We start from the raw sequence: 27,933 nt of genomic DNA on the forward strand, positions 1-27,933 counted from the left end.
CGACCCTGTCTTAAAATTACCAGTGATTTTGAACTGGTTTAAAAATAAGCGTCTGAACGGTATAATAGTTTTATAGATTGTTACCCTAAATTTTTTTAGTAGAACCAATGCATTCAAGTTTAATGAGTAACGCAACCCCCCCCCCCCCCCAAAAAAAACCCCAAAACAGAATAACATTTAACAAATACACCACCACTGTCGAACCACTGCTAAAATCTGACTTGTTGTAGTCCATGACCTTCACTATTCTACTATAATGACATATTTTTGTGGAGATATAACCATACTGTGTTTCTTATTCTTAAGATGGTACATGCATTAAAAAAGAAATTAAGTTTGCCAGGTGGAAGTAAAGGCACCCAATCGTAGCTAAAAACAAGCACATCAGTATATCTCAACGTTTTTAGTTACGTTCTTGTAGCTATTAAAATTCATTTTCTGCCAAAAGGAGGTTTTCGCGTCTTGTAAGTGCAATAATTCAGAGAACTTTTATGACAGCTGAATACAGCATTTGATACATGTTAAAGACAAATGAAATGAAATAAAATGAAATGGGGTTTAACTGTTCTGCTCCGAGTGGGCTAAGAAGAGGGGCATACGCCATACAGTGTGCTATGAGAGAAATTTTGCCCAGACAGTGCTATGGCCTACTCATAACAAATTGCAACTGCGAAGGGTTCTTTTAAATGCATGCCAATATGTACATGGGACCTTCGTTTTTCGCATCATTCGAATGACTATACATTGTCCCTCACCAAGCCCTCCGTCCTGCACAACTGTCAAGGGCAGAACCACACCGGAAAATCCTGATGAACTTTCTCGATCAAAGCTGGGATCGAACATGGGACCTCCAGGTTACCAAGTCAACATCTTACTATCTGAGCCATCATGGCTCCCACAAGTGAAGGACAATTTACAGTTTTAGATTATGAGTGAAATTGTGTCTTGTAATACATTTTGTAGAGAAAGTAATTGAGATCTAAAAAAACCATCATAGTAAAGACAAACTGTATAACGAAAGCAGTTTGTGTCGTCTACAATTTGTTAAGAGACACCACCAATCTCCTAATAGAGATGTAAAATTTCTGATAATCAGAACAATGAAATTGAAACTTACCAAAGGGAAACTTATATCCAATTATAATAGAATGCCATGAATACAACAGATAATTATGCACCCTAATAGATGCCTCAATAAGTTTCCTTGCCGGGATGTGAATATTTGTATCAGACTGACCAGAACAATAAAATTGAGACTTACAGAAAGAAAAGTTAAATCCAATTATACTAGATGCCCATGCCTGCTGTAGACAGACAGTGATATCATCTAACTTAGCACTAAATAGAAGATTTAGTTGATGATGAACTGATGTTAAAACAATTCACCACCTACAACAACTCACTTTCTTGTAACTCATCAGAAACCACTTCACACCATACTGTCTACCTAATAATCTGTATCATTAACCCTTAATATACCAACTTTTCTCAAGTAGGCTACTATGCATTGTGACATTAACCAGAATTTGCAGCCGAACTACAATTAACTGAAGATTTATGGATGTGGGTTCTGTACCTGATTGATGGAGAGAGACACAAATACTGTACTTTAATAAATCTTAAGAACAATCCATAAAACCCATAACACAAAAGGCAAATCCAGTAAATAGTAAGTGGCAAAACTATCCTAACAATACCCAATATTAATGTAGTATTAGATGTCAATGGAAGAGTGAGTATACTCTGCCCCATGCACAACACCTATAAAATCTGAGAATGTGGTCAAGACTTAACCAACCTAGATTTCACTGGACATATATCTTGTTTATCATCTCTTAAAAATAGTTTTTGTCTACCAATAAGTAAATTTCAAACTTTTTGACTCCACCCCATCGCATTTTTCTGGTGGAAAGATAAGTTATTTATTGAACTGAACACCGCATTGGGCAGCATACGAAACATTTACATTACAATAAACTTTAATACATATTGTTATAGTATCTCAGTATGATGAATAATATAATGTTACGATTTAAAATGACTTCCCTTCCTTGATCTGATTCAAAAAGAAACTTATCGATTTCATGTTTTCATTTGTTGTGTTGCATGATAGTCTGTGTTCATTCAACCTTTTACATCTACATCTGTAGATCAAGCCCATGTTGAGATATAATCTGATCCACCCTCGAAACATTATACCATAAATAAGACTAGAATTAGTTAGCAAGATGATTTCCACTTCCAAAGAATGCAGTGTCTCAATATTTTAACACAACATAAGAAATTATCGTCTTTCGATTACCAGTATCCATGCATTTAACCATTAAGAAAAATAAGCACCTGTAGTAGGACACCAAGAGAAGGGGTACCACAGAATTTTTCCAGTGCTCGAAATCTATAGCAAAGAATTATATTTATTTATTTGTGCATGTAAGAAAGGATTGGGTGATAAATAATATCTCCTACTCGTCTTTTTTAATATAAACCAACGGCTGCCAGGCAGGATACGCCCACATTTTCGAGAGATGGAAAGAGAACAAGCTAAAAAGAAAGTGATTTTTCCTACAATCAAGGGCCATAATTCAGGAAATTACAATTCGATAGGCGCAAATATCGAAAGGAACCAAGATCTTTGGGTTATAAACTTACATTTTCAAGTTTCAACAAAATCGGATAAAAATTGTGACCTCTAGAGGGTCCAAAACCTTGATATACCATATTTTTACGCTATTTGAGAACGAGGGGCGGCCATTTTGTCTGTCGGTTTTGGGCCGATTTTCACGAAATACGTACTCAGCCGTCCTTAGGGTGTAACGGTGATATAATAATCTGTTTTTTAAAATCGGATAAAAATTATGGCCTCTATAGGGTCCACAAGCTAAAAACGCGATTTTTCGTACAATCAGGGGTCATAATTCAGGAAGTTATGGTCAGATATGCGCGAATATCGAAAGGAACTGAGATCTTTGGGTTATAAGCATAAATTTCAAGTTTAAACCAAATTGGATAAAAATTGTGACCTCTACAGTGTTCACAAGCTAAAAACGTGATTTTCCATACAATCAGGAGCCATAATCCATGAAGTTACAGTCCGATACACGCCAATATCGAACCGAACCGAGATCTTAGGGTGATAAACCTATATTTCAAGTTTCGTTGAAATCAGATAAAAATTGTGATCTGTAGACTGTTCACAAACAATTGTGGATGGACGGACAGGGGTGACGACAATATACGTCCACATGAAAATGTGGTTTTTTTTTACTTTATCGACTTGTGTTGATAGATAGAAAATTATTTTGTTTAGAATTATTATGCCTACATGTATATGACTAATATGAGGGTACCATAATCTGTTTATTGATTAAGGCCTCAAAGGTCTTATTTATATTTATGTCTAGGAAAGTAATGTAGGTCCCAGCTGTTGATTTTAAACCATAACATCATCTGTTGCTTTAAACTATTTTCTATCTTTATACATTATTCTTCTTGACATAACTATCCCAGAAATATAATTAATATAACTATTTTAACCACATGCTGACAGTAACTGTCCATATGGACAAGATATAAATGATTTTTCAGGGTAAATCTATTGTTGATCTAATTTTGTGCCAATTTATCTCCATGGTCAAGAAGAAAATGTTGTTAAATCAATCAAAGTACAGGTAATACACCCAAACAACCCTTTACAGTCTTTATCCACTCCACAGGAAGTACAAAGTAAATGCATTTTTTTTAGTTAATATAGTATGGATTACAATGTCTTCCAAATTATGTAAAATTCTTATATGGCAGTATAGTAAATTTTCATTTTTATATGCCAAAATTGCTTGATAAGATCAATTATAGTGAACTCTGACAGCACCAAAACAATATATGGTTAGACTAAATTATTTGGGCTGCAGAAAAATATGGAATAAACTTTATATCCAGTTACATTTAAATTTTGATCATAAAAGATCCTGCAGTTTTCACACAAAATTTACCAGTCTTCATTAGGTCGGGTGGTGCAGAAAAGTTTAAGTCAATCAAGGTAGATGTAGATTAATCTACGGTAACTGATTTGATCACTTAATTTCTTTATTATCCTGCCCTACCTATTATCAAAAATAATTAAGATATTTGAATTTTGGGATTGATTCACTATATATGTTAATGACCAAGATGGCATATTTGCAGCCTGACGTTTTGGCATTAATTATAATTTACCTTATATGCGGCCTTTCTTTCCAGTCTGTTCAAATAAGCACATAAATGTCTTCACTACATTATTAATTCATACATTCATGTATGTTGAAAAAATATTTATGAATCATGATGCACTTTGTTATATAATATCTACTGCTAAATACCATAGAACAATGTCAAGATGCACCACAAAATTACAGGAATTCTTCTACAAACATCTATTTCCAAACTCTCTGTGTAACACAGACACATGTATATTACAAAATGCCAGCCAGACTGGTACTATTATTCACATGGCTGCATTTTTACTCTTCGCTTTCAACACGGGCTAATAATCAGTGGTTTTAACACTCAGAGCAACCCTCAGGGGCTACAAGCCCATTTACAGAAGATCTTCCAAAATTAATATCTTTTTGAATAATCATTGTATAAATATTAAACAGATGATAATCATTTAGTTTAATTTAGGTCATTTCAACAAGAATTCATGAAATTTTGTAGAATTTCATTAATGAAAAACTGTGAAATAATTTGATGATCATCGACAACTGTTTTTATAATTTTGATTTTTTTTTTTGACTAAACGGGTCAATCAGATAGCATTCAAATATGACTCAGATTTGCAACTCTACATACTGTTGAGGAATAGATAAACCTCTTTAATTTAGGTCCAAATAAAGTATCAATCTGATAAATGATGGGAAAAGATGGAAGATTATGTGGAAGATGGTTTGTTTCTGTGTCAACATTCAACATTGATATAAAATATGGGTATAACTCAACAATGACTGTATCAATGAAATAGAATTTTGAACAAAAGACGGAATTTCATCTCAGAAAATAAATCAACATATAAAAAATAGTGAAATCATCAACTTTATTTTTGATTCAAACAAGCTAACTTCCGCTTCATCATTAGATTAACAATTCAAAATAATTTATTTTCTAGCAGAGTGATGATATTCTAATTTTTTTTTTATTTGTACCAAAATCGACATACTTGACGAAAGTTCAAGCACTCAGAATATTTTAGGAACTACTAGTTCTGGATGTGTTTGACATTTGACCTGAGGGTTTTATGATAATTTTGGAGATGGATAATGATAAAAATATAATCCCTTCCAGTTGTTCTGTTGTTGACATTGAAGGTGGGTGTTATATGGTCTTAATATGGAGGTCACAATCTTGTATTCCAAGTACATGTACTGATATTTTGAACAATATGTGTGGTATTAAATAAGTAGCTGGTTTTTATATAGTACTGGAATAAAGTCAGAATTATACCATTTCAATAAATAAACTAGGGTATATTAATGTCATTATACATATACAATACACATAATAGTCTATCGCCTAAAGTCTAGCACAAATTATATGTTATTTTACACTGATGCTACCCCACTAACCCCTTTCCCTAGTACAAATTAAGTCTCAACCTTCCTTTACCCTCTCCATACAGTTTCCCCTATCCGTTTCCCATGCAATGTCTTGTCCATCACTCTCTAACCCACCCATACTCTGTCACCTATACCCATTCCCCCCACATTATCTCATCCACTCACATTATGTTGCATATTAACCTCTCTATACTGGCTCACCTACATAATATCTCACCCATCCTTTACCCTTTCTATCCTGTCTCACCTACATGTACCCATTCTCCCTACAATATTCTTTATTCTTTACCCTTTTCATAGTATCTTACTTACATGTACATGTACCCATTCTTCCTACAATATCTCACCCATTCTTTACCCTTTTCATACTCAGAACCGTTCTTGGACATGTAAAAATTAAGGAAATGACACCCTTTACATTCCTATACAAAATCTGTTCTCAGAACCGTGCCTGGCAGGGTAAATGTGGACCTCCTCACCCCAAAGTTAATTTCAGTGACAGGGAAAAGGGTCAAACGTAATGCTAATGCATAGATATCAGTGCTGAAAACCGTTTTGTGACCTGATAGTGTCTACACTACGACAATTTAATTGTGCCATACTGAGAACGGTGCCGAGACCACTTCACTTCAGTGATCCAGATTGGCACAGTTCTCAGTACTACACTACAAAAAAAAATCCCTGTTCCATCCTCGGCACAGATCCTGGCACACTTAAAATTTGTAATTTAAACATGGTTAATGTATTGTGCAACACGTTGCTAACTCCTCTCCATACTGTCCTACTAGCCCCTTTCTTCTCTACAATATCTACACCAAACTTTACCCTCTTCCTACTATTATTCCCAACCTTTACCCTCTCCTTTCTGTTTCCTACAACCTTTACCTTCTCCACAATGTATCACCCAAACTTTACCCTCTTAACACTGAGTCACCAATCTTTACCCCCTCCCCCCCACACACACACGCAGATTCTGTTTCCCCCAACCTTCCCTTCTTCAGACTATTTCACAAATCTTTAGCCCCACACTCCCAATACTGTATCATCGACCTCTACCTTCTCCTTACTGTCTCACAAACCTTTATACCCTTTATATACATTCATATCACTAACCTTTACTCTCTCCACACTGTCTCATCTGATCTTTACTTTCTCAATACTGTCTCACAGACCTTTACCCTCTCAACAACCTTTAAATAAACCCTTTCCATACTGCCTCAACTGACCTTTACCTTCTCCATACTGTTGCACCAACCGTTATCCTCTCCATTCTATCGCACCAACCTTTACCCTTGCCATTCTCAAACCTTTACTACTTACCTTTACCGTCTGCATCCTGTCTCAGACATCCCTTTGCTCAATTCTATGTCTCATTCAAGTATCTGACCTTTTCTCATTTCATTAATGTTTCAGGCACCCTATGTCTACTCTGTTGTCACATTCATCCATAATATCTGTCATCTATGCAATAAGGAGCTTACTCTGGTTTATCTGTTTCCTCACAATGCAACTCCCCCATTGATTAGCGAACACTATGTATTATATCACATAATGACCTACCTGCTTACATCTTTATATCTGTGGTACTCAACGTATCAGGATAGAATGACATGAGCAGAAACTCGTTGAAAAACAGTAGTACACAAAATAATCAAGATACACGATTGTCCGACTAAGATCAACTGCTATATGATCATTTAAAACAAGTGTTGTCCATCAAAAATAAATGTAGAAAGATGAACATCAGGGTGAATCACCTCCACTGTCATAGAATATTTTTATTGATGAACCCCGAAGCCAATTAACATTGATTGCAAAGTCTATAAACTTCACCTACATCTGCAATTTATAAACTGTGGTCAGTAAAGAGAAAAAAGTCCAAACAAGTTGTACACTAATTCACAAAATAACAGAGGTCCCTGATTGATCGTGTGCAATATGATCCTTGTGTTGACATTATTCACATGCCGGTGGTCAGCTTTTGTCAACAGATTTAAAACTGACCACTAGATAAATGTTCAGCACTGACCAATAAACTAGGAATAGTTAAAGCATGGACAGCATGTGTGGTGTTTAATCTTGAGTTGACTGAGGGGTGGACGATGGATTAACTAAGACAAACAAACCAGAGAGAATTCTATCACATGATTCTTTGTCATCTGTTTTTCTTCTTCAACCACCATTTTTATTTCAATACCTCCTTGGTTAAATCCTATTGTCTAAATTGATTTCTTTTTTAAGTCTGTTTAATTTCCCTGAACAATACATGCAGATTACTTCCATATCGCTTCTAAGTCTAATAACCATGTTATTGCATAACCTTTTTTGTATAACTATTACGGCAAAAACAAACCCACGCAAACAATATCATTTTGAACAAACTTTCTTAAATATCAAGTATTAAATAACTGGCATTAATCTAAAATGAAAATGCTTATACTTAGTAGTTTGGTGATAAAGATAGACTTATTTCACTTTGGTGAACAAGAATATTATTGCAAATATTTCTCATGAATTATTAATTATTTAAAAGAGTTTTGGAAATTTAAGTGATCAAGATGTGGCTAGAACAATATTAGTTTCAGCTCAAAATATGGAGCAGTTCCAGAAGTGTCCTGATAAAAGCGACAATTTGATATGTTTGAAAACTTCTACAAGATGTAATGAGAGCACAGAAATTGTCTGCAAAATTATGTAACTAACCAGAAAACGAAAAAATTAAAGTACAGCAAGCAGTGTTATAGACAGTTTTATCAAGGCACAAGGTGACTGCTAATTAAGAAATGGTTTCCAACGCCACCTGACAACTGGACGCTGGTATTTCTTTAAAAACCTATCACAGAGCTTCAGATAGATGTTTGTGAGTAGAATCAAAGGAACTAAGAGTCTTTCACACAGAGTCAAATAGTTTTATTCATTGAAATATTACTATTAATTACTTCTCTAAAAATATTCCCACTTCATGAACAGCCTACATGTGTTCGATAAAAATAAGCTGTATGTCCTTCAATACTTAGCAAAAATTATACGACATTATACAAGTAGCCAGAGATCAATATATGTTATACATATACAATACATGTATACGTAAATATTGTATACTAATGTTCCTTTAACCTTTAAATAATAACGTTATCACTTTTCTATTCAAACAAATACTTGTCCTGATACAAATACATTATATATCTGTAGTTCGGTAAATCACAAACCTTTTATTCTTTGAAGAAAATAGCTGTCACAATAATTTAATCTTGCTTGACATAAAATGTTTTATTGTCAACCAAATGTGAGATCCTGAGATCAAATCACAGATACAGGTTTATCTATACAAGGGAGAACACTCCAATATAGAAAAAAAAAAAATCCAGATGTGGCAGATGGAGTTAAATATTTTATAGTGTCCATCTTTGCACTGCCCTGTCCAAAAGGAACCTGTTTGTTTAACAGCCCACGTAAAGTTGGACAAATAATAATTTTTTCTTCAATAATGTAAACAAAAATGTTTCTTGAACCTCATTGTGGATAATATACAATCACCTGGGTTCCAGAAATATTTTTGCTCTGGTGTAATTGGAGAAAAAATGATTATTTGACCAAATTTACATATTTGCACAGAATATTGCTGAAATATAGTATGGTTGTGACAAAAAGACTTGTCTTCATAAACTATAACTGTACATTTTGTGGTAATACTACACAAAGTCTATAAAAAATAATGGAGACTGTTCATGAAAATTGCCCTCTAATTCCCATAAACCACTTGCCCTGTTTGTTAAAAGAAACCCAAGGGCTGTAAAACAAAAAGCCATTAACTTCATATCCCTTAAGGTCCCTTTCGAGTAGGAAGGAAACATTTAAATTTTAGGCTGTTTAGATCATGTTAGAATCAATTTGTATCATTACTCTTCAAAAAAAGTAGGGGATATGTAGTAGTTATTAGCACACTTTCCTCGCTCGGTGTATCGGTGAAGATCAGGACAGTTTTGGTCGAGGGGCCCAGCCGAGGCAGAACCCGACCAAAACTGTCCTGATCTTCACCGATACACCTTGGAAAGGTGCTAATAAGTCACTTACATCACATTTCTATCGAGTATTGTCAAGTGAAATGTGAAAAATAGTATTTATTATCGAGTCGTGTCAAGCGAAATGTGACAAATACTTTCTGCTCTTTCATTTATCCCTTTCTGTGCCTCACGTTACGTTTCGTGGTAGAATGATTTCGCAGTGGAGAAACGACCTGAGTAGTATTTACACGTGCGTCTTGCTGCGTTACCCTGAGCGTAAAACAGTCACGTGTTTTTCTTTAGACTGCACTCCGTATTGAAAGACGAAGTTGTTTTGACAAAGTCAGTGAACATAGAGCCAATCACATAGTCGAAACAACCTGTCCCTGGCGTAGAGGACTGCAATTATGTCAAGGACACTGCACAACGTGGGTCAATACTGGTGAAGTGTGCATCGGTGGATGGTTCGTCCTATGAAATTTAGTTGTAATAAAATTTATGACTTTCTAGGCGTTTGTTTTCATCCTGCTTGTATAAAAGTGTTCGTTTGTCGTAAATGAACAGTACTCTTTATGGAAAGCGCACTGTTCATTTCTGATACACAGATACTTTTATGTCTGTATTTTTTATGTCTGTATTGGAAATAAACAGGACAGTTTCATCAAAGGTTGCCACTGGCAACGAGGTAGAAGTAGGATGTAATCAGAAACAATACAAAACTGCAGAAATGCACTGCTGTTTTTATTAGAGGTAACCAGTGTATGTTAATAAAAGGCCAATTGCCTACACATGAACATAAACAGTTCATATGGGCGGCTTATCTGACGGCCCCATTTCACTCGCAAAGAGATACACCGTCAAAAGTGAAAATGGACGTTTTTGATTTTTGTCTTAATAATGAGTAATTGCTCCACCAATCCTCAGACATTCAGCAATTCGTCCAATCACGATTTGGGGCAATCTGACCCACTCATCTTGCAGTGCCTCGGTTGACGTCTCCCGATTAAATTAAACATAACACACTAAAGCAAAGATACGCTAAACAGTAAATCTTATGCAAGAACCGATAGTAAAGCAAACATGAATAGGTAAACCAGCATGTGGCAGTTTTTATCAACCCTTCTTTGAAGTGTCAAATTTGACAATGAACCTCTCCCACATGTATGGCGCTATTGCGTGTCGCATGTGCAGCTCAGTGGTTCTGTTGGGGCGATAAGTTCTTCATCAGTGAACATACTCTCAAAGCATGTCAAGTGTCCATGACTATTTATCATATCACAATTTGCATAGGTATTTGCATTTCAATATCCCCTACTTTTTTTAAGAGTATATGTTTGAAAATGGCATAGAAACCACATGATATTTTCCAATCGAGATGGGGCAACATGAAATCTAAACCCATGCATGTCATTGCATTCCCTTCACTTAGCTCACATACAGTAGTGTTGTATTCAAATTTTTTCTCTACTGTACTTGTTTCAATTAATACTGAATTCACCTATAAAAGTGCCCAATTTAGTGATAATACCTGTTGATTCAAAGATTTCTAAAATTCAATGTTTGATCACAAATTTTTATTCATATAATCAACATGATTCATGTCCTATCCCAGAATTATATCTGGACGATTTTGTTTACATACACAAATGTAAGTTATCCCTTTAATTACGACACTCTATGTGTGATGGTTGTTTTTTTTATATCTCCATATCAAGTTTACCCACTGACCTTTCCCCACATGTCAAGGTCATACATTGTATTCACAATGTTTCTCATTATTTGATGTAGTAGGAAGGATGAAAGGATTTTAGTGAGTGAAGGGGAGCCTCAGGGGGAAGATTAGTCTGTCCTTATTGAAATCGTTATCCCTTCTGTCCATCCGCCTACAGGGTCAATACAATAATTATATAGCAGTTGACCGTTGACTTAACACATGTTGCAAATACAACATTTCTTGCCATCTCTTTTAAAGTGTAGTGCCTATACTGTTCTTTATACTCTGATTGTTCAGAAACTGCTATTTGCGTAAACTCAATGCCTCATGCATGACACTAGCTTATAGTCATCAGCTGCGTACTCCGGTCTTGATTTGTCTTCCTACTCCAATTAACCTTGCGTGTGTGGAGGTGGGGGGGGGGGGCTAATTAACAAAAAAACAAAAGCATGCACGAATCCCCAGAAAACTGGTAAGATTGATTTGATTTGGTGCATTGTGGTATATTCTATGCGAGTAACATAAGTTAAATGAAATACAAATATTGAACATTTATTGTACTAAAATATATAATAATATTGAACATTTTTTGTACTAAAAACGTAAGTTTCAAACTTCAATCAAGGTACGAATCCCAGCTAGTCCTTTTAAACAGAAACGGTCACTGAGAATCTCTTAGCCAAAAGTCGATCAAGTTACGAACCCCAATCGTATCAATTCAGAATCTTGTACTCAACCTAAAATATTGGGTGTGTGTGTGGGGGGGGGGGGAGCCCTCCCTAGATCCGGTCCTGCCCCTCTCATCAGCTGTCTACTGCGGTCGAATCATATTTTTTTTTACTTCCTAGCTGATCATGTTTAGGACTATGGCTATATTAGCCTCTGTCACCCAGACATGTCTGTATGTCCACAACCACAAGTTATGCCCATAGTCTACTTACATCAATTTTAGTTGTAAATATTTGCTTCTATAGCTACTGATCAACTGGACTGTTTCTACTAAAAAACTACACATGTACACTTTTGGTCTAATTAATTAAGAGCTTATTCAGTTACATGACACCACCTTCTACACTGATCTATTTATCATTCTGATCTTCAAGCAATCAGAATATTACTACTCCTAAGATATAACTCGAACCTATGAACCTTTTCATAATTAACTTCATTTTAATCTGATGGATAATGATGGACAAATAGTGTACAATGTATACATGTTTAGTTAGTTCCCCCCAAATTTTGACCGGGGTGGAAATTTTGTTGAAAATTACCTGGCTTAATTTTCAATGTATTTTTTTTTTAATGCATGAAATAAGCTCTTTAGCAGCAGCAGCTGCAGGAAACTAAAGAACCTGAAGCAAAGCCTATACTAATTGTCATTTACATGTACATATAGGATCAAAAGGTGTACATTAATTACAGACATATAATCCATCCAAGCCATTAGGTCACCCTCAAGGGGATTTCGATGTGCATAACCGTTTGGAAATGTATAACCTTGCGTCCATCTTGAAGCCCTGTGTCTATCTGTATAAAGGATTAATTTTAAATTATAGTAAGCAATCAATTCATTATCAGCAGTTCAAAATATGTTTTTCTGAATTCAAATATTGTCGAGCTGTATTGACAAAATATTTATTATAATCATAAACTTACTCTAAACATTCAATATAAAGGCATAACAAAGCGGATTGTTGAAAAATCATTAGGAACCAAAGTAAATTTTAAATGGCCATAAAAAGTCACTGATAATCATTCACTTCCTTTCAGTATTTACAAAGATATGAAGAACTTAAATTTTTACAATATTTGGCATCCTCTGCATTGTCACTTACAAGCATTAGCTAATATCTTTTGATTGGCCTCTTTTTAATAGGATAGTGTCGAAGCTGGGAGGTTATCTACCATATATTTTGGTTTGTTTCCTCTAGTAAATGTTATATAATCAACTGGATACATTGTAGCATGGATTAAATCTTGAATAATTAAATACACTCCACAAAATTGGCAAATTGAATCAGTTTGAATTTATCAATTTGAATAATTATTGGACCAAAATTTTTCTTTTCTTAATAATAGTACTTTTGACTGTATGTTTAATCGTTTTACTGACATGTGGGGTTTTAACAAATTTTCATGGATTCATTTTGTGAAATATACAATTAACAACAGAAAATATGACGTAAGTGATCTAGTAGGATGTCTGGTCACGATCTCTCTTTCACCTTTGAAAGTCACAAATCTTCACAAAATACCCTGCCGATTAGAAATGTATGGCTGTATGTGTGCTGGCGCTGAAGACCAAAGGTATCCTTCAAACGTATTACATATATTGTTTCAAGCAATAAATTTATTTCCCTGGCAATTTGGATATAATCAATGGTTATATAATTAGAACTACAAATGTCAAAGGAGTATATCTTTTAACAGTTTGCTATAAATATCACTTATATTAACTTATAAAAAGAACAGAACAGGGAAATTACGAGAACTACACCAATACTGTTGCTCTGGATGTTGAAGAGTATAAATGTTTTATGCCCCACAGCCAGACATTTGTGTTGTTGATATAGTAATAATACAAGATGAAGAGTTAGAAACGTTAGAATTTTTCCGCTTGTCTTTCATCATAAAACCACCTTGCTTCAAGCAAATGTAAATAACTTAAAGGAGCTTTACCCTTTAGATTCTGCTCATAAAGTGTTGAATTGACAGTGTTAATCTATAAATGATGCTATAAAATCTATGTGATTAACTCTTCATATATGTGACTATAGAACTTTTAAAAAATATGTCTGTTAGTCTCAACACTAATAACAAGCTGTCACTTTAAATCACAAATGGCAACCATTCTTTTACTATAGAACCAGGACCCTAACAGTTAACCAACAATTATTTACTCTGTGGAACATGAAATGGATTTTATCTTTATTAATGGTATAATGATACTAAAAACATGATGTCTGGTCATGTTTCAGGCTTATCCTGATTGCAAAAACTAGTGCGACATAAGCATTTTACATTTAACTGTTAGTTCTGAGTGAAGAGGGCTTAAAGTATGAAAAAAGGCTTAGACGAACTAACACTTTGATTTGCTGTGATTTGAATAGTGCTAAAGCAGTGGTGTTTAAATTAGTTAGTATGCAAACTTAGATCTGCCATTCCATTGCTGAGATTCAGATAATCTTACACATTATTCCTGGTAAATTTTGAGAAGAATCAGTGGTTTTTCAAGCCTGATTCCTACTTGTCAGGCATGATAGCACCTGTGGGACTGACAAGTAATGTGCTTCCTAGTCGTTTGGTTGGGACAAACAAATGTGTACACATTATGTACTTAAAGAAACTCTTTGTCTCAAAACTCCATTCCTTTCCATCATAGGCCATTGGTGCATTGTATCTTTAACTCTTTAACATTTGAAAATGCATAAATTAATATTCATTAACTTGAAGACTATACACATAAATACCTTTATGATACACTGATTCAACTTCATAAACAAAATATGTCAAATATGTATTGTCTCTATGAAAGGTGAATGACAGATTGACATATTGACATGATATTAAATCAAGACTTGTATAACTTCAAAAAGATTCATATTATAATCCTTAAAAAACAAACAACAGACTTGATTCATACGATAATATCTAGTACATGTAACTATATAATAGCAAGATTTGTACATGGTGAGGTCCAAAGAAGACCATAGCAGCACTATTTCAGACACAGTCATTGCATACATTATTAACACTAAATTTTGTTTTAAACTTATCAATTCATCATATCAAAGTAAGTCAGAGAGAGAAATGAAGTTTAACATCAACTCAACACATACACCCTTGTGGTGGGTAGAAGAAGTTTTTTATCTAAAGGGGGGTTGGATGGCTGAATGTCATTGAGTCGACTGGCGTGGTTTCGAATCCCCGGTTGTACGTGGCAAGGAGTAGGGTCGCCTGTCCAACCTCGTGGGTTTTCTCTGGGTCCTCCGGTTTCCTCCCACTGCTAAAGACCCCTACGCGCAAGCGAATTATGTAAATAAAATTAAACCATATGTTAGTCCCGAAATGACCTAGTTTGTGTCGAGTGGACGTTAAACCCCATTTCTCTCTCTTTTGTCTAAAAGACCTAACACATTTCCTTCTCAACCCTAGCAATGTTACTTATAATATATATAAAAAAATGTTTATTATCTGAAAGTGAGCATGGACTTTGGACAACATTTCCTTTAACCCTTTCATTGCGTCTACCCGGTAGTACCGGGTAATATAAAATTGCGTTAAAATACGCGTACCCGGTATAACCGTGTACTCAGTAAAGCCCTCGCTAAAATTAGTACCGTAACTGCAAGTGCCATCTATTGTATTTTCTATACACTAGAACATATTTCCACGTGTTTTAAAGCGCCAAACCGTAAAATGGCGAAGTGCATAGTGACAACGTAGATGATGCACTCTCGATGAAGTCGTGAATGATGTCTTGCTGACCAACACGTGGACAATTTCGAGGTGGGTGATACACATAATTTGTTTCCAGTTATTTGATAATGATAGTAGTCAGGACAGTGATTGGTATTATGAAGTGTGTGATTTGTTGCGCGACGTTCCGCCCATGGCTATGTTTCTCGTGCAGGATGAACAAGTCCAATGTGAACACGATAGCCCTGTGTCTGCAGTAGATTCTGACAATAATTCTGATGTTGATAATAATGCTGGCTTGCTGGATCGTAAAAGACGTAGGCAATTCCTGAGTCCCGTGTAGATCTATTGACTGACTGTATTGATAATGATATGGGACTTGGGGATGAAAGTGAAAACAAGGTATTGCAATCCGCACGTGGTCATGGCAGCGGGAGACGTGATGCGCGTGTTCGGGGTGGCATTATGGCTGCTATTGTTATTTTTGTTCATTTTATATATCTTTATCAAAATCCAGTGAAAAAAACAATATCTCATAAGTATTTCATAGAGAAAAATTCGTTTTCGTGTTAGCTTTAGTGAGAAATGACAAATCCAAAATGGTCGCCATGACGTCACGTGACTACATTATTAAGCAAATTTCCAAAATTCTAGTTTTTCCTCTTAGCCCAACCTCATGCCCATCCCAACAGACAAAAAGATTTTTCATAAAAGCTTCCATAAGTACTGTTTGGCATTCAGTTCCAACCCGCCTTTTTTCCTCAAAAAAGGGTCTACCACAGGCAGTGGATTTACGTCTAGCATTGAAAGGGTTAAATGGTTAAGTCGCAGATGCATATACTGGTTCCTCGCATCCACCAATGTAAATATCATTACCTTAATGTTTACAAGGTAATCAAAAAGAAATGATAAAACATTGTCTGAATTAGTAGACCAAACTTTCTTCCATTTGGCTTTGTTTATGTTCAGAGGCTGGTTTATTTATTACAACAATTTAAATATAGAACCCCACCTTAATACAACTAGAAACCACCACAGTTGTTATTTATGCAGCTGGTATGATTAGAATCACGTTATTTAGACAATAGTGATTCAGATGATTTACAATAATTCTAACCCTGTGTTCGTCAATCAAGCACAGGTTCCTGATAATGGTGAGCTTCCTTCTCATAATCATAAACAAGAGCTTTGTGTTTGCTTTTCCAATTCTTGTCATAATAGATTAGATACATGTACAATAGTCATTGACTCGGGAAAGTCTGAATTAAAAGACCTTTTTTTGTTCTGAAATTCAGGAGTTTTTTTATATACCATATATACTATTCACTGATTGAAAGTCTACAGCTTCTACTTATACATCTCAATGACATATTTATCCAAATATGTTTTTAAAAAAGAATCAGTCAATGTATTGCAGGATATTTCAAAAAGGAACTAATTTGAAATTTTCTGAAAAAACCTCTAACATATAACAAAACAGTTCATTATCATTCTGACAATTCCCTGGCCACCTCCTCTCAAAATTGCTATTAAATAGTAGACATTTTAAACAAGTTATATAATTTTGCTCACATTGGAGACTGGTTACCATTTATAGTTATGTGTGGGTTGGGTGGCGGAGGTTTTTAATACATGTACGTGCACTTTAGATCATAAGAAATGTCATTGAGTACCTAACCTTGTGAGTATTCGCAATGTGCAGATAAGGATAGCATTCCTTCTCGAGATAAGACTATATATATAAACAAACAATTCCTGCAAATTTAAAAAATATCAAAATCTTTGAAATTCTGACTAGTAACCGTTTTCAAGGCATTGTGGAAGAAAATAAAGAGAGTATGACAAAATACGCCCATATAAAAATAAACACTCTCACATTAGAAGCATAACAATGTTTTGACAATATGGTCGTCATTGAGCATTTGACACAAGACTTTACAGAAATGCATGTAGTAGACATCCTAGATAAGGTGCCTTCGTTCAAGAGCCATAAAGAATTTTTTAGTGATATCGTCAATATTACCAGATCACTAGACTTATAAATGGAGAGGTTTTTAGTAAATCGATAAAATATGTTTATTTTATGTATCTTTTCCAATTGACAATTTCAAGATCTGACAGTGACGTCATGAACACGGAAACAGTTTTATATAAGCATGTTTGCTTATTACTGTACCCTATTCACTTATATTTTTAACCAGCGGCTGCCAGGCAGGATACGCCCACATTTTCGAGAGATGGATAGAGAACAAGGTAAAAAGAAAGTGATTTTCCCTACAATCAAGGGCCATAATTCATGAAGTTACAATTTGATATGCGCAAATATCGAAAGGAACCAAGATCTTTGGATTATAAACATGCATTTCGAGTTTCATCAAAATCGGATTAAAATTGTGACCTCTACAGGGTCCACAACCTAGATATTATATACCATATTTTTACACCTTTCGCGTACAAGTGATGGCCATTTTGTCCGGCAGTTTTGGTTTGATTTTCAGGGAATTTGAACTCAACCTTTATTATGGTGTTACGGTGATATATTCAAACGATTTTTAAAATCAGATAATAACTGTGACCTTCGGAGGGACCACAAGCTAAAAAAGGCGATTTTTCGTATAATCAGGGGCCATAATTCAGGAAGTTACAATCCGATATGCGACAATATCGAAAGGAACCAAGATCTTTAGGTTATAAACATGCATTTTAAGTTTCATCAAAATCGAACTAAAATTGCGACCTCTACAGGGTCCACAACCTTGATATACCATATTTTTACACTATTCGCGTACAAGCGGCGGCCATTTTGTCTGGCAATTTTGGTCCCATTTTCAGGAAATTCGAACTCAACTTTCATTACGGCGTAACGGTGATATAATCAAACATTTTTTTTAATCGGATTATAATTGTGACCCCCAGAGAGAACACAAGCTAAAAAAGGCGATTTTGCGTACAATCAGGGGCCATAATTCAGGAAGTTACTATCCGATATGCGCAAATATCGAAAGGAACCATGATCTTTAGGTTATAAACATGCTTTTCAAGTTTCATCAAAACCGAATTAAAATTGTGACCTATACAGGGTCCACAACCTTTATTTACCATAAAAGGCGAGTTTGCGTACAATCAGGGGCCATAATTCAGGAAGTTACTATCCGATATTCACAAATATCGAAAGGAACCATGATCTTTAGGTTATAAACATGCATTTCAAGTTTCATCAAAATCAAATTAAAATTGTGACCTATACAGGGTCCACAACCTTGATTTACCATATTTTTACACTATTCGCGTACAAACGGCGTCCATTTTGTCTGGCAATTTTGGTCCAATTTCCACGAAATTCGAACTCAACCTTCCATAGGGTGTAACGGTGATATAATAATACGGTTTTTTAAATCGAATAAAAATCATGACCTCTATAGGGTCCACAAGCTAAAAACGCGATTTTTCGTACAATCAGGGACCATAATTCAGGAAGTTATCGTCCGATATGCGTGAATATCGAAAGGAACTGAGATCTTTGGGTTATAAACTTACATTTCAAGTTTCAACAAAATCGGATAAAAATTGTGACCTCTATAGGGTCCACAAGCTAAAAACGTGATTTTTCGTATAAACAGGGGCCATAATCCATGAAGTTTCGATCCGATAAATGCCAATATCGAAAGCAGCCGAGATCTTTTGGGGATAAACCTATATTTCAAGTTTCGTCAAAATCGGACAATAATTTTGACCTGTAGAGAGTCCACAAACAAATTGTGGACGGACGGACGGACGACCGGACGGACGGACAGGGGCGACGACAATATACGTCCACATGAAAATGTAAATAATAATCTTCTCTTGAATACAATAGGGTCTAAACCAACACGATCTAATTCTAATAACTGTCAATGTATAGAAATAGGTACACCATCGACTTTAACCATGATGTGGATTATTCAAAATTTTAAACTTTAACCCACAAATCATCTCAACTTCATTTTTAGGAACGTACAAAAAGTCGAAAACTGCAAGATTACTAATTAAAGTACGAGTTAGGAAAGATTTTCTGTCAAATGAAGTGTAATATATCAATTTATCGTATTGGTTCATATGGCGCTATACAAACTAATCATTGATCTTGAGACCGACATATATATACATAGAAAACATAGAGTAAAAATGAAACACTTGGAGTAATCAATAATGACTTGGAACCTTACTTCTATCTGCAAACACAATAACTGAAGCATATAAAATAATCTTCATCAATTCAATTTTACTCAGCTTTTCTGAAGCTGTTAGGTTTCTGAATTGTAAACCATACAGGAGTAGATAAAGAGCGATCATTCTTGCCACAATCTAATTAAAATTTTGTTTCTTTCTGCATTGTTTTTGTTCAACAACATTGTAATTTAAATTATTCTTTATTACAACGGTGCTCTACGAGAGGTATTCTACACTAACCATTCATACGTTAATTAAACGCATCATAAACACTCTACACAATTAAATTCCTAAATTTCACTGTAAAATTTATCCCTGCATACCAATAGATACTAAATATATGTAATCTGGAAATCAACTTCAAAGAAAATATGTCAGATGTCGAAAAAATATGAAACCTATTCACCACGTTTGGTATTTTGTCAGATTGATTCAGAAAGCCAAGTACTGTGTACATGCTATAATAATAATATCAGAAAATGACCAAATTTAGCTGATTAATAGGAATGCAACCATCTTTAATTCTCAACTAAAATGATTTTTTCTGGGGTATTTTGTACTTCTATCAATATTCAAAAAGAAATCAACTATCTGTAGTAGTAAAAACACACACTCATCTCTCATCTGTCATAAAAACAAACCTTATAAGATATTCAACTGTTTGTAAAACATGTTTGTGACCATATAGACAACTCTTTATGACTTTAAAGGTGATCTCCATATATTGACATTATATATTATTATATAGAATGAATCACTGACTGTAAATAAAGATTGTATCTATATCATTATATACAGCTTTTGATGTACTTGAGTTACCATCTTATCATCATGATGTTCAAAATGACATTATCCTTTCATATCTCACTTTAAATTGATATTTAAAGTTACAGCATCCCTTTTCATAAAGTTTATCTTTCTTAAAGAGACATAATGTTTTACTCGTTTCCGCACCCTAATGAAGAAGACAACAGGAAACTTAAAAATATTTGCGCTTTTTACAACTTGCCATCGTTGTGTGCCATAACCTGGTAACTTCAAAAAAGACTGTAGATATAATGCAAAATTTGTTCAATATGGTCTTTTAGCTGGGCTCACATCTCACACTTTCCGACTATGTTACATAATGATGGGTCACCTTTGTATGTACATAGTAGAAGCATTTTTTCACAATGACTACTTTACTGCAATATAGACATCTTTCTATATGTTCCTAAAATTATAAGGTTATTATAATATTACATGAATTTTCCATAATTAGGGGAGTCTGTGGCAATTTTTAATATGATATTATAGTAATTTAATTACATTCATTTACTTCATAAGAGTGACGATGCCTCTTTAATCACATCAAAACAGTTTTCATGAAAATGGTTTATGGATCTTTAAATTTTTGGTGTGAAAATAATTTATAAAATAAAAGATATTATTAGATTGGCAATCTTATCATATATATAAGATGTAATTACTGGTATCTATTCAAGTGCTTCATATTTCTAGACATCTACATCACTTCACACAATCTTGATACCTGCGATTTTATCATGAGAAACAAATCAAAATTTATATTTTGGACATATTTCTCAACATTCTTCTATTACCTCTCTGGTCTCCATACAATTTGTAAATGTCTATCACACTTGTATAAAAAAAAGGTGTGTGAAAATGCAGTAGAAATATTTTACAATCAGTGAATCGGAATCTACAACAAAGTCATACATCACATTTATTATTAATGAGGTAGAAACTTAATTGATTCATTCTCTTGATCACAGAAAGGTCAAGTTTTACATATTATTATAATTTTTTCCTAGAAAATGTAGCATTACTAAGCAAAATATATATCAGAAATTATTCCATTCAATGGGCCTCAAGCTCTGATTAGTAGATCGGGATATGAGGGGACTCTTCAGCCGTTTAATTTATCTAAATCTTTATTACTGTAAATCACTTGATCTTTATTAGAAAACATCAAAATGAATAATAGAACTGATTTTTTAAATTTTCATAAAGCATTTTGTCCCTTGTCATGTTCTCAAGCTTTCATAAGTTTAAATAAAACAGAAGACATAACTCTGCAATTTGCGATCAAAATTTTTTGTTAAGGTTCTCCATTATCCATAAGTGCAATAATCTCTGCAAGGACCCTGACATATGTTGGTAAAGCTAAATTATTATTTGATGTATTTGATATTTGATTAATGCATTTATTTGTTGAAATAAATACAGAAATAAATACAGATTCAGTGGAAAATTTGGTATAAATATATCATAATATTTTCACTATTTATTCAGTTCTTCTTTCAGTCTGTTGGATCCCTACATATTCCTAGCGAAACTTCAAAGGTCAGAATTGGTAGGACAAATGAAGATCAAGCATATAGATACATAAGTCAGTAAGCCATCATGGGTAGACGGTACATTGTTTGAGTTTAGGTAAGTTTGAAAGGAAGTATATGTTATCAACAGTATGGTCAGGGGTTTATTGATTTAAACAGTAGGATATTATTGACAGAAAACAGAAGAGTTTATTATTCCTATATATATATCATTGTCTATACACTAAGATATTACTTCTGACTACATATATATCTCTTTTTAATAAACAGAGGTAGAAAAATATATTTAACATCCAGTCAACACTAACTAGATCATTTCCGGACTAAGCTATGATGTATTGATTGCAATAATACGCTTGTGTATAGTGGGGAAAAAAAGGAGAACACAGAGAGAGAACATGTGACCCTTCTTCTTGCCATCTACAAGTGTGAAATCGAAACTTTGGCAGTTGCTGATCACAGATTTTATGATTTAAAGTACATTGGTTATACTCCCTCTCGTCAACTAATAAGCAATACAGCCGAACTGTTAATGGTACATGTAGCAACAATGTTTAAGATGTGTTCTTGTTAATATGAAAAGAAAATGTTAATGTCACATGATGTTAATGTTAATGATGCTTAAAATATGTGGGTAAATACCACTTCCATTACCAAATTCTTCAAAACTACACTCATGAAAGACTGATAAAAGATTTACCTTGACGTAACATTCTGGTTAATGCAGCAAACATTTATCAAAATATCTTTATCCACTGAGGCCTACTACAAACTTTTTAAAATCAATATATTTCAATTTCCAGACTTCCCACTTCAGAGAATCCAGACTTGGGAATAGTCATTTAGTATGAATATCTAGCCGAAATCATCCGTAGTCTCAATATCCTGTATGACAATTTATCATTTTGTCTTAAACATGTAACAACACCATCTCATTTTACTCCACTTGTATTTTATATAATCCACTACTCATCTATTTACAAACAAATACACCAATCTAATGCAACATGGCTGCCAATATGACATATAGGATTTCCAATGCAGCAAGTAAAATATATGTAAAATCAATTCAGATATCAGTTAATTCATTCAAATGTAATCATCATTATCATCGTTTTCCATTTCATCACCATCTTCCCATTTCTTTATTGTAATGCAACAGAATACACCAGTTAAAAATGAGGCTCTATAAAATCTATTCCAAAACATCGAGCATTCCTTCCTTCAATACTGTCATGTTTCTAACTTTTATAAATACATGTCGGTTCAATGTGATCATTAGCTTATCAACTATCCACATCATTTATTGACCATTTTTCTCTAATTTCACTATAATAATTATTGATTCAGCATTCAAGTTACATAGTGCAATGTAACTTGCTGAATTTTTAATTGAAAAACAATCTCATCCTTATATCTGAAAAAGAAATTCACTTCATTCTCATTTCACGGTTTAAATGTTTAATATTCAACTAATCATTGATTATATTCAAGAATGGATCATTCCTCCACTTGTATCAAAAGTAGTGCCAGGAGCTCTACACCAGGCAGTGTATGCTTATTCATTACAGAACACCTGATACTTTTTATTTAAAAAAAAAAAGAATCACATATCTTTTGGGGTTTTTAGTGACAGTTATTGTACACTATGCCTGATACCACTTCTCATGTATTTGAAAAGTTCACGTATGGAGCGAACCCATTTTTATAAGCCAATCAGAGACATCATTGATATCACATGATCTCAAAATGGCTGCTTTCACTGTCGAGGCATGTAATCTAACATTATTCAACTCCTTCACCACAAGATTCGATTCATCCAATGAGCTCTTCTACATATTCTGCGGTAAGCCAAGGGCCTCACAAGGACAGTTGTCTAGTCGTTTGGATGGGATCAAAAACTGAGGTCTTGTGTATTCATTCGCTATGTGTGCTTGTTCGTGATTGGCCAGACCAAAAATCGCTGGTGAATTTCAGTTAAAGCGATCAGGAGAGAAAAAAATATGCTGGTCTGCCCTTAGCATAGGTAAAAGAACACTTGATCATTAATCTGAAACACAGCTACATGTATGTACATGAATATGAATCCAAACATCTGTCCAATTTAAGTGATTTCAGGTTTTGAAAAAAGAGTAAGCATAAACTACCTTATGTATCTTCTGGAGCTAAAACAAATTCGGAAAAGTCGCTCTAAAATGCAGTCTGGAATTATCAAATATGTTCTACGCAAAAATTCCACAAAACAAATTTCATTTGTTTGACTGCTAAATCGCCATGATATTACATCAGGACTGTAAACATACAATTCAAAAATTCCATCGATCTCATTAAAGAGTTGGTTTGGGTACAGAATGATACATTATAATCAAATAATCGATAAATTTATCTACAAGCCTGTTGTTAACGACAGAAGCTTTATTACCCTTTCTGGCTCGATTTTATTTTATCTCTTAATGCCAAGTTCAGTCCAATCAATATTTTTTCATTAAATTCCATAAAAAAATCTTTTATTCACTGGAGACAATAATTCAAGACTGATCACAGTAAAGTAACATGTTTGTACGCATCACACATGTTAAGTATTACGTAATGCTATAGGGACAGACTGTGTTCTTATTGCCCTGATAAAATAGCTGTGTTTATAAACATATTTCACCTAATTTGCATGCGTTTACATTGACCAATAAATTTAAGAAAGGGAGAAAAGCAAATGGTCCGAGTCTATCGTGTGATTGGTGTGAAAACTATAAGCACTTTGGAGGTCTTCACCAGTTGATTAAAGTATAATTTGGTGTGATTTTACTGTACATGGTGTTCAAAATAGATTGTATGCAAAATCTGTGGCATATCTCCAAGACATTACTGATATAGAGATGTTTTAACTTTAAATGGTTTAAAGAACTTTCATGCAAGATGCTTCCTTTGAAGTACATATGGGCCAGTGATTGGATTTTCACTGATGAGTCTAAGGTTATTCTGAATACAATATTAATCAATATATATTACATTTATTTTCTTTAAGAGGGTGACACTATTAATCGATATTAATTACATTTATATTTTTTTGTGAGACAATGCCTCATAAATCTGGTTTCCAATCAACCATCATTTGGCTTTCAAAATAGATTAAAAGCCCTGAATGCTAGCCATAATTTGTCCATTTGAGAAACAACTGTGAAAGTATACAGCACAGTCACATGCACAATAGGCTGAAAGATGGAATAACTGGATATGAAGAAAACCTTCAAGACTTGCATGCTACATAGAAACTCTATTAAGTTAACATCCCATCCAACTTCATTTCTGGTCTAACAGTGGCATATTATTTCTGGTTATTAGTCACAAGGCATGAACAGAATTGAAAAAGATGGAAGTTCATGTAGTTCGTATCATAGTAACGTCTTAGATCAATCACATGAACTGTCAGGTTGATACCAGGTCAAAATAGAAATATCGTCATAGATTTTTGCCTATTTTATTTGCCATAAGAATTTCATTTAATGTAGCGTTATGGGGGAAGTAATATCTAGCATTTATAAATGGGTGAGTTTTTATTTTTAAACACAAAACAAATATTTTTGGTATATATTTCCCTATGTGTGGGCCTTTGGGGTGGTTCAAAGAAATGGGATTAAATTACAGGTTTAAATTTTATTTTCAACAGCCCCCACTTCATATAGTATCTTCTGCGAGGGAGGTCACATCTGGAGTATCATTGGTGAACTTTGATTGACTCTCGTAGACTATTTCAATTTAATGTTTGTTTTGTTCTCTTCTGATAGATGTCTCCCATAATTCTGTGCACATCTTGTGTGCAGCTCGACTGAACAGACCAGTTCATTGGCTAATACCTGACATCAAACACAATGTGGTATTTATGAAAATGATTTGTGTGTGTTTTAAAGGATAAATCCTACTTTTAACAAGGTTCAAGAAAAAAGTTTTATTTAAGTACAAGTGACTTTTAAGTAAGCAAATCAAACACCAAAAATGTGGAGAAATAACCTATTTACCTTTTCTGAAAGTTTCAAAATATTTGGCCATTGGAAATGATCACCAAAACAATTTACAGGTATTACCCAACTCTTTTAGATACTTGATACCAATTTTTCAATGAGTGACCTGATAAATGCAACTACATGTAAACAATATCTTTTATAAACTTTGCCAAGACCTTCAAAAGTTTGTTACCTCAATGGAAAACAAAAGTATAGTGGAAAGTTGTCACTCGGCCCATGCGTAAGTTGCAGACAGATTTTCCAGACACAAGGTGATTGCTATTCAAGAAACTTGTCTTCAACCCCACCTGATAACTGGACAATTGTATTTCTTTGACAATATATCACAAAGTTTTAAACAGTTGTATTGGACTAGGATAAAGAGTTTCTTTGAATCTTCCACTCCAAATTAACCAGCTTTATTCACTGAAATATGTCTGGGATTGCACCTATAAAATGATCAAAGATGTATTATTGAGAAGAAAAACAAGCCTACCTTTGGTTGGTGATGTCACTTTTGTCTTCGGTAAAAGCTTTGACTGGGTTCTTTCTGAAGACTTGAATAGTTTCTTCTTTTCCTTTTCTGGTTTCTCTTTTTCTTTCTTTACTTTCTTCTTTTCTTTTTCTTCCAGTTTTTGTTTTTGTTTATCTTCCTTTGTTGTTTTTGTTTTTTCAGGTTTTACTTTCGACTTCTCTGCATCTTTGGCTTTATCCGTTTTGCTTCTACTCCTGAATAATTTGGGTCTTGCCGATTCAGACTTTCCTGATGCTTCAGACTTTGGTTTTTCTGCTTCTGCTCCATTTTTTAAGACAGGAATTCTTCCTTTACTCTGTGATTTAATCATTTTGTAAAATTCTTTATTGGAATTGATGATAAAATATAATCATAACACAGTATATTGAATATTCACATTTTGTTTTGATAAAACTTGTTATCCTTTTTCTGTTTCAATAAAATTATAAATTTTTGTTAGCAGGTATTGTTTCATAACACTCTTTTTCGCAGCTTACATATATCACAAAAATAATATTCCTTGTATGAATACCAGTAAGATTATTTTCAAAAGGAAGTGCAGTGTAATTAAATGTTATCAAATTCACATGAATAGAGTAACAACACAAGTGAATCGATTCCAGTTGTTTTAAAACACAGACTTGTTTAAGTAATAATCCCTGATTGTGTGTCGCAGTGCTTCAAACAATAACAATTACTTATATTTCTTAGAAACTAATAATTTCTTAACCAGATAAATGAACTAATCTTAATATATATATATGAATAACCTCCACAACCTTAGTAACGAGGATATAAAAATACTATATGCTATAAATACTATAAATTATTTCTGATATGAGATAACAATCAAAGGTTCATAACAAAGAAGTATCAATTACTCACTATATCAAAGTAAAAACTTAAAAGTATGATGTAACAATTATTCAACATATCAGAGTAACAATTTCTTCAACACAACATTTAAATAATTACTTTTGCAATGAACTCATAGCGTAACAACTGTTTATCATCCCAATACAATAACAAAACTAACAGTAACAATACTAATAACAAATGTAACAATGGTATTCGATGTGATATTAAATAACTATACTGTGCAGTTTTCAGCTGTTGGCAAGGTTTCTTGTTTACAGCAACACATTCAA

At 33.9% G+C, this 27,933-nt stretch overlaps 1 protein-coding gene across 3 annotated transcripts in view; it reads right to left on the reverse strand.

Annotated features, from left to right (window-relative positions):
* The window catches only part of LOC126832122 (coiled-coil domain-containing protein CG32809), a 101,437-nt gene extending 73,874 nt beyond the window's left edge, over window positions 1–27,563 (reverse strand). For 2 of the 3 annotated variants that reach the window (XM_050562821.2, XM_050562819.2), the window contains exon 1: window positions 26,768–27,562. In XM_050562821.2, the coding sequence (XP_050418778.1) occupies window positions 26,768–27,116 (349 nt within the window). In that variant the 5' untranslated portion in view covers window positions 27,117–27,562. Of the gene's footprint in view, window positions 1–26,767 lie in introns of all 3 variants that reach the window. The other variant, XM_050562820.2, reaches the window with a different exon arrangement.
* Window positions 27,564–27,933: the final 370 nt, after the last annotated feature.

Source organism: Patella vulgata, chromosome 9, assembly GCF_932274485.2.
Source record: "Patella vulgata chromosome 9, xgPatVulg1.2, whole genome shotgun sequence".
Lineage (NCBI taxonomy): Eukaryota > Metazoa > Mollusca > Gastropoda > Patellidae > Patella > Patella vulgata.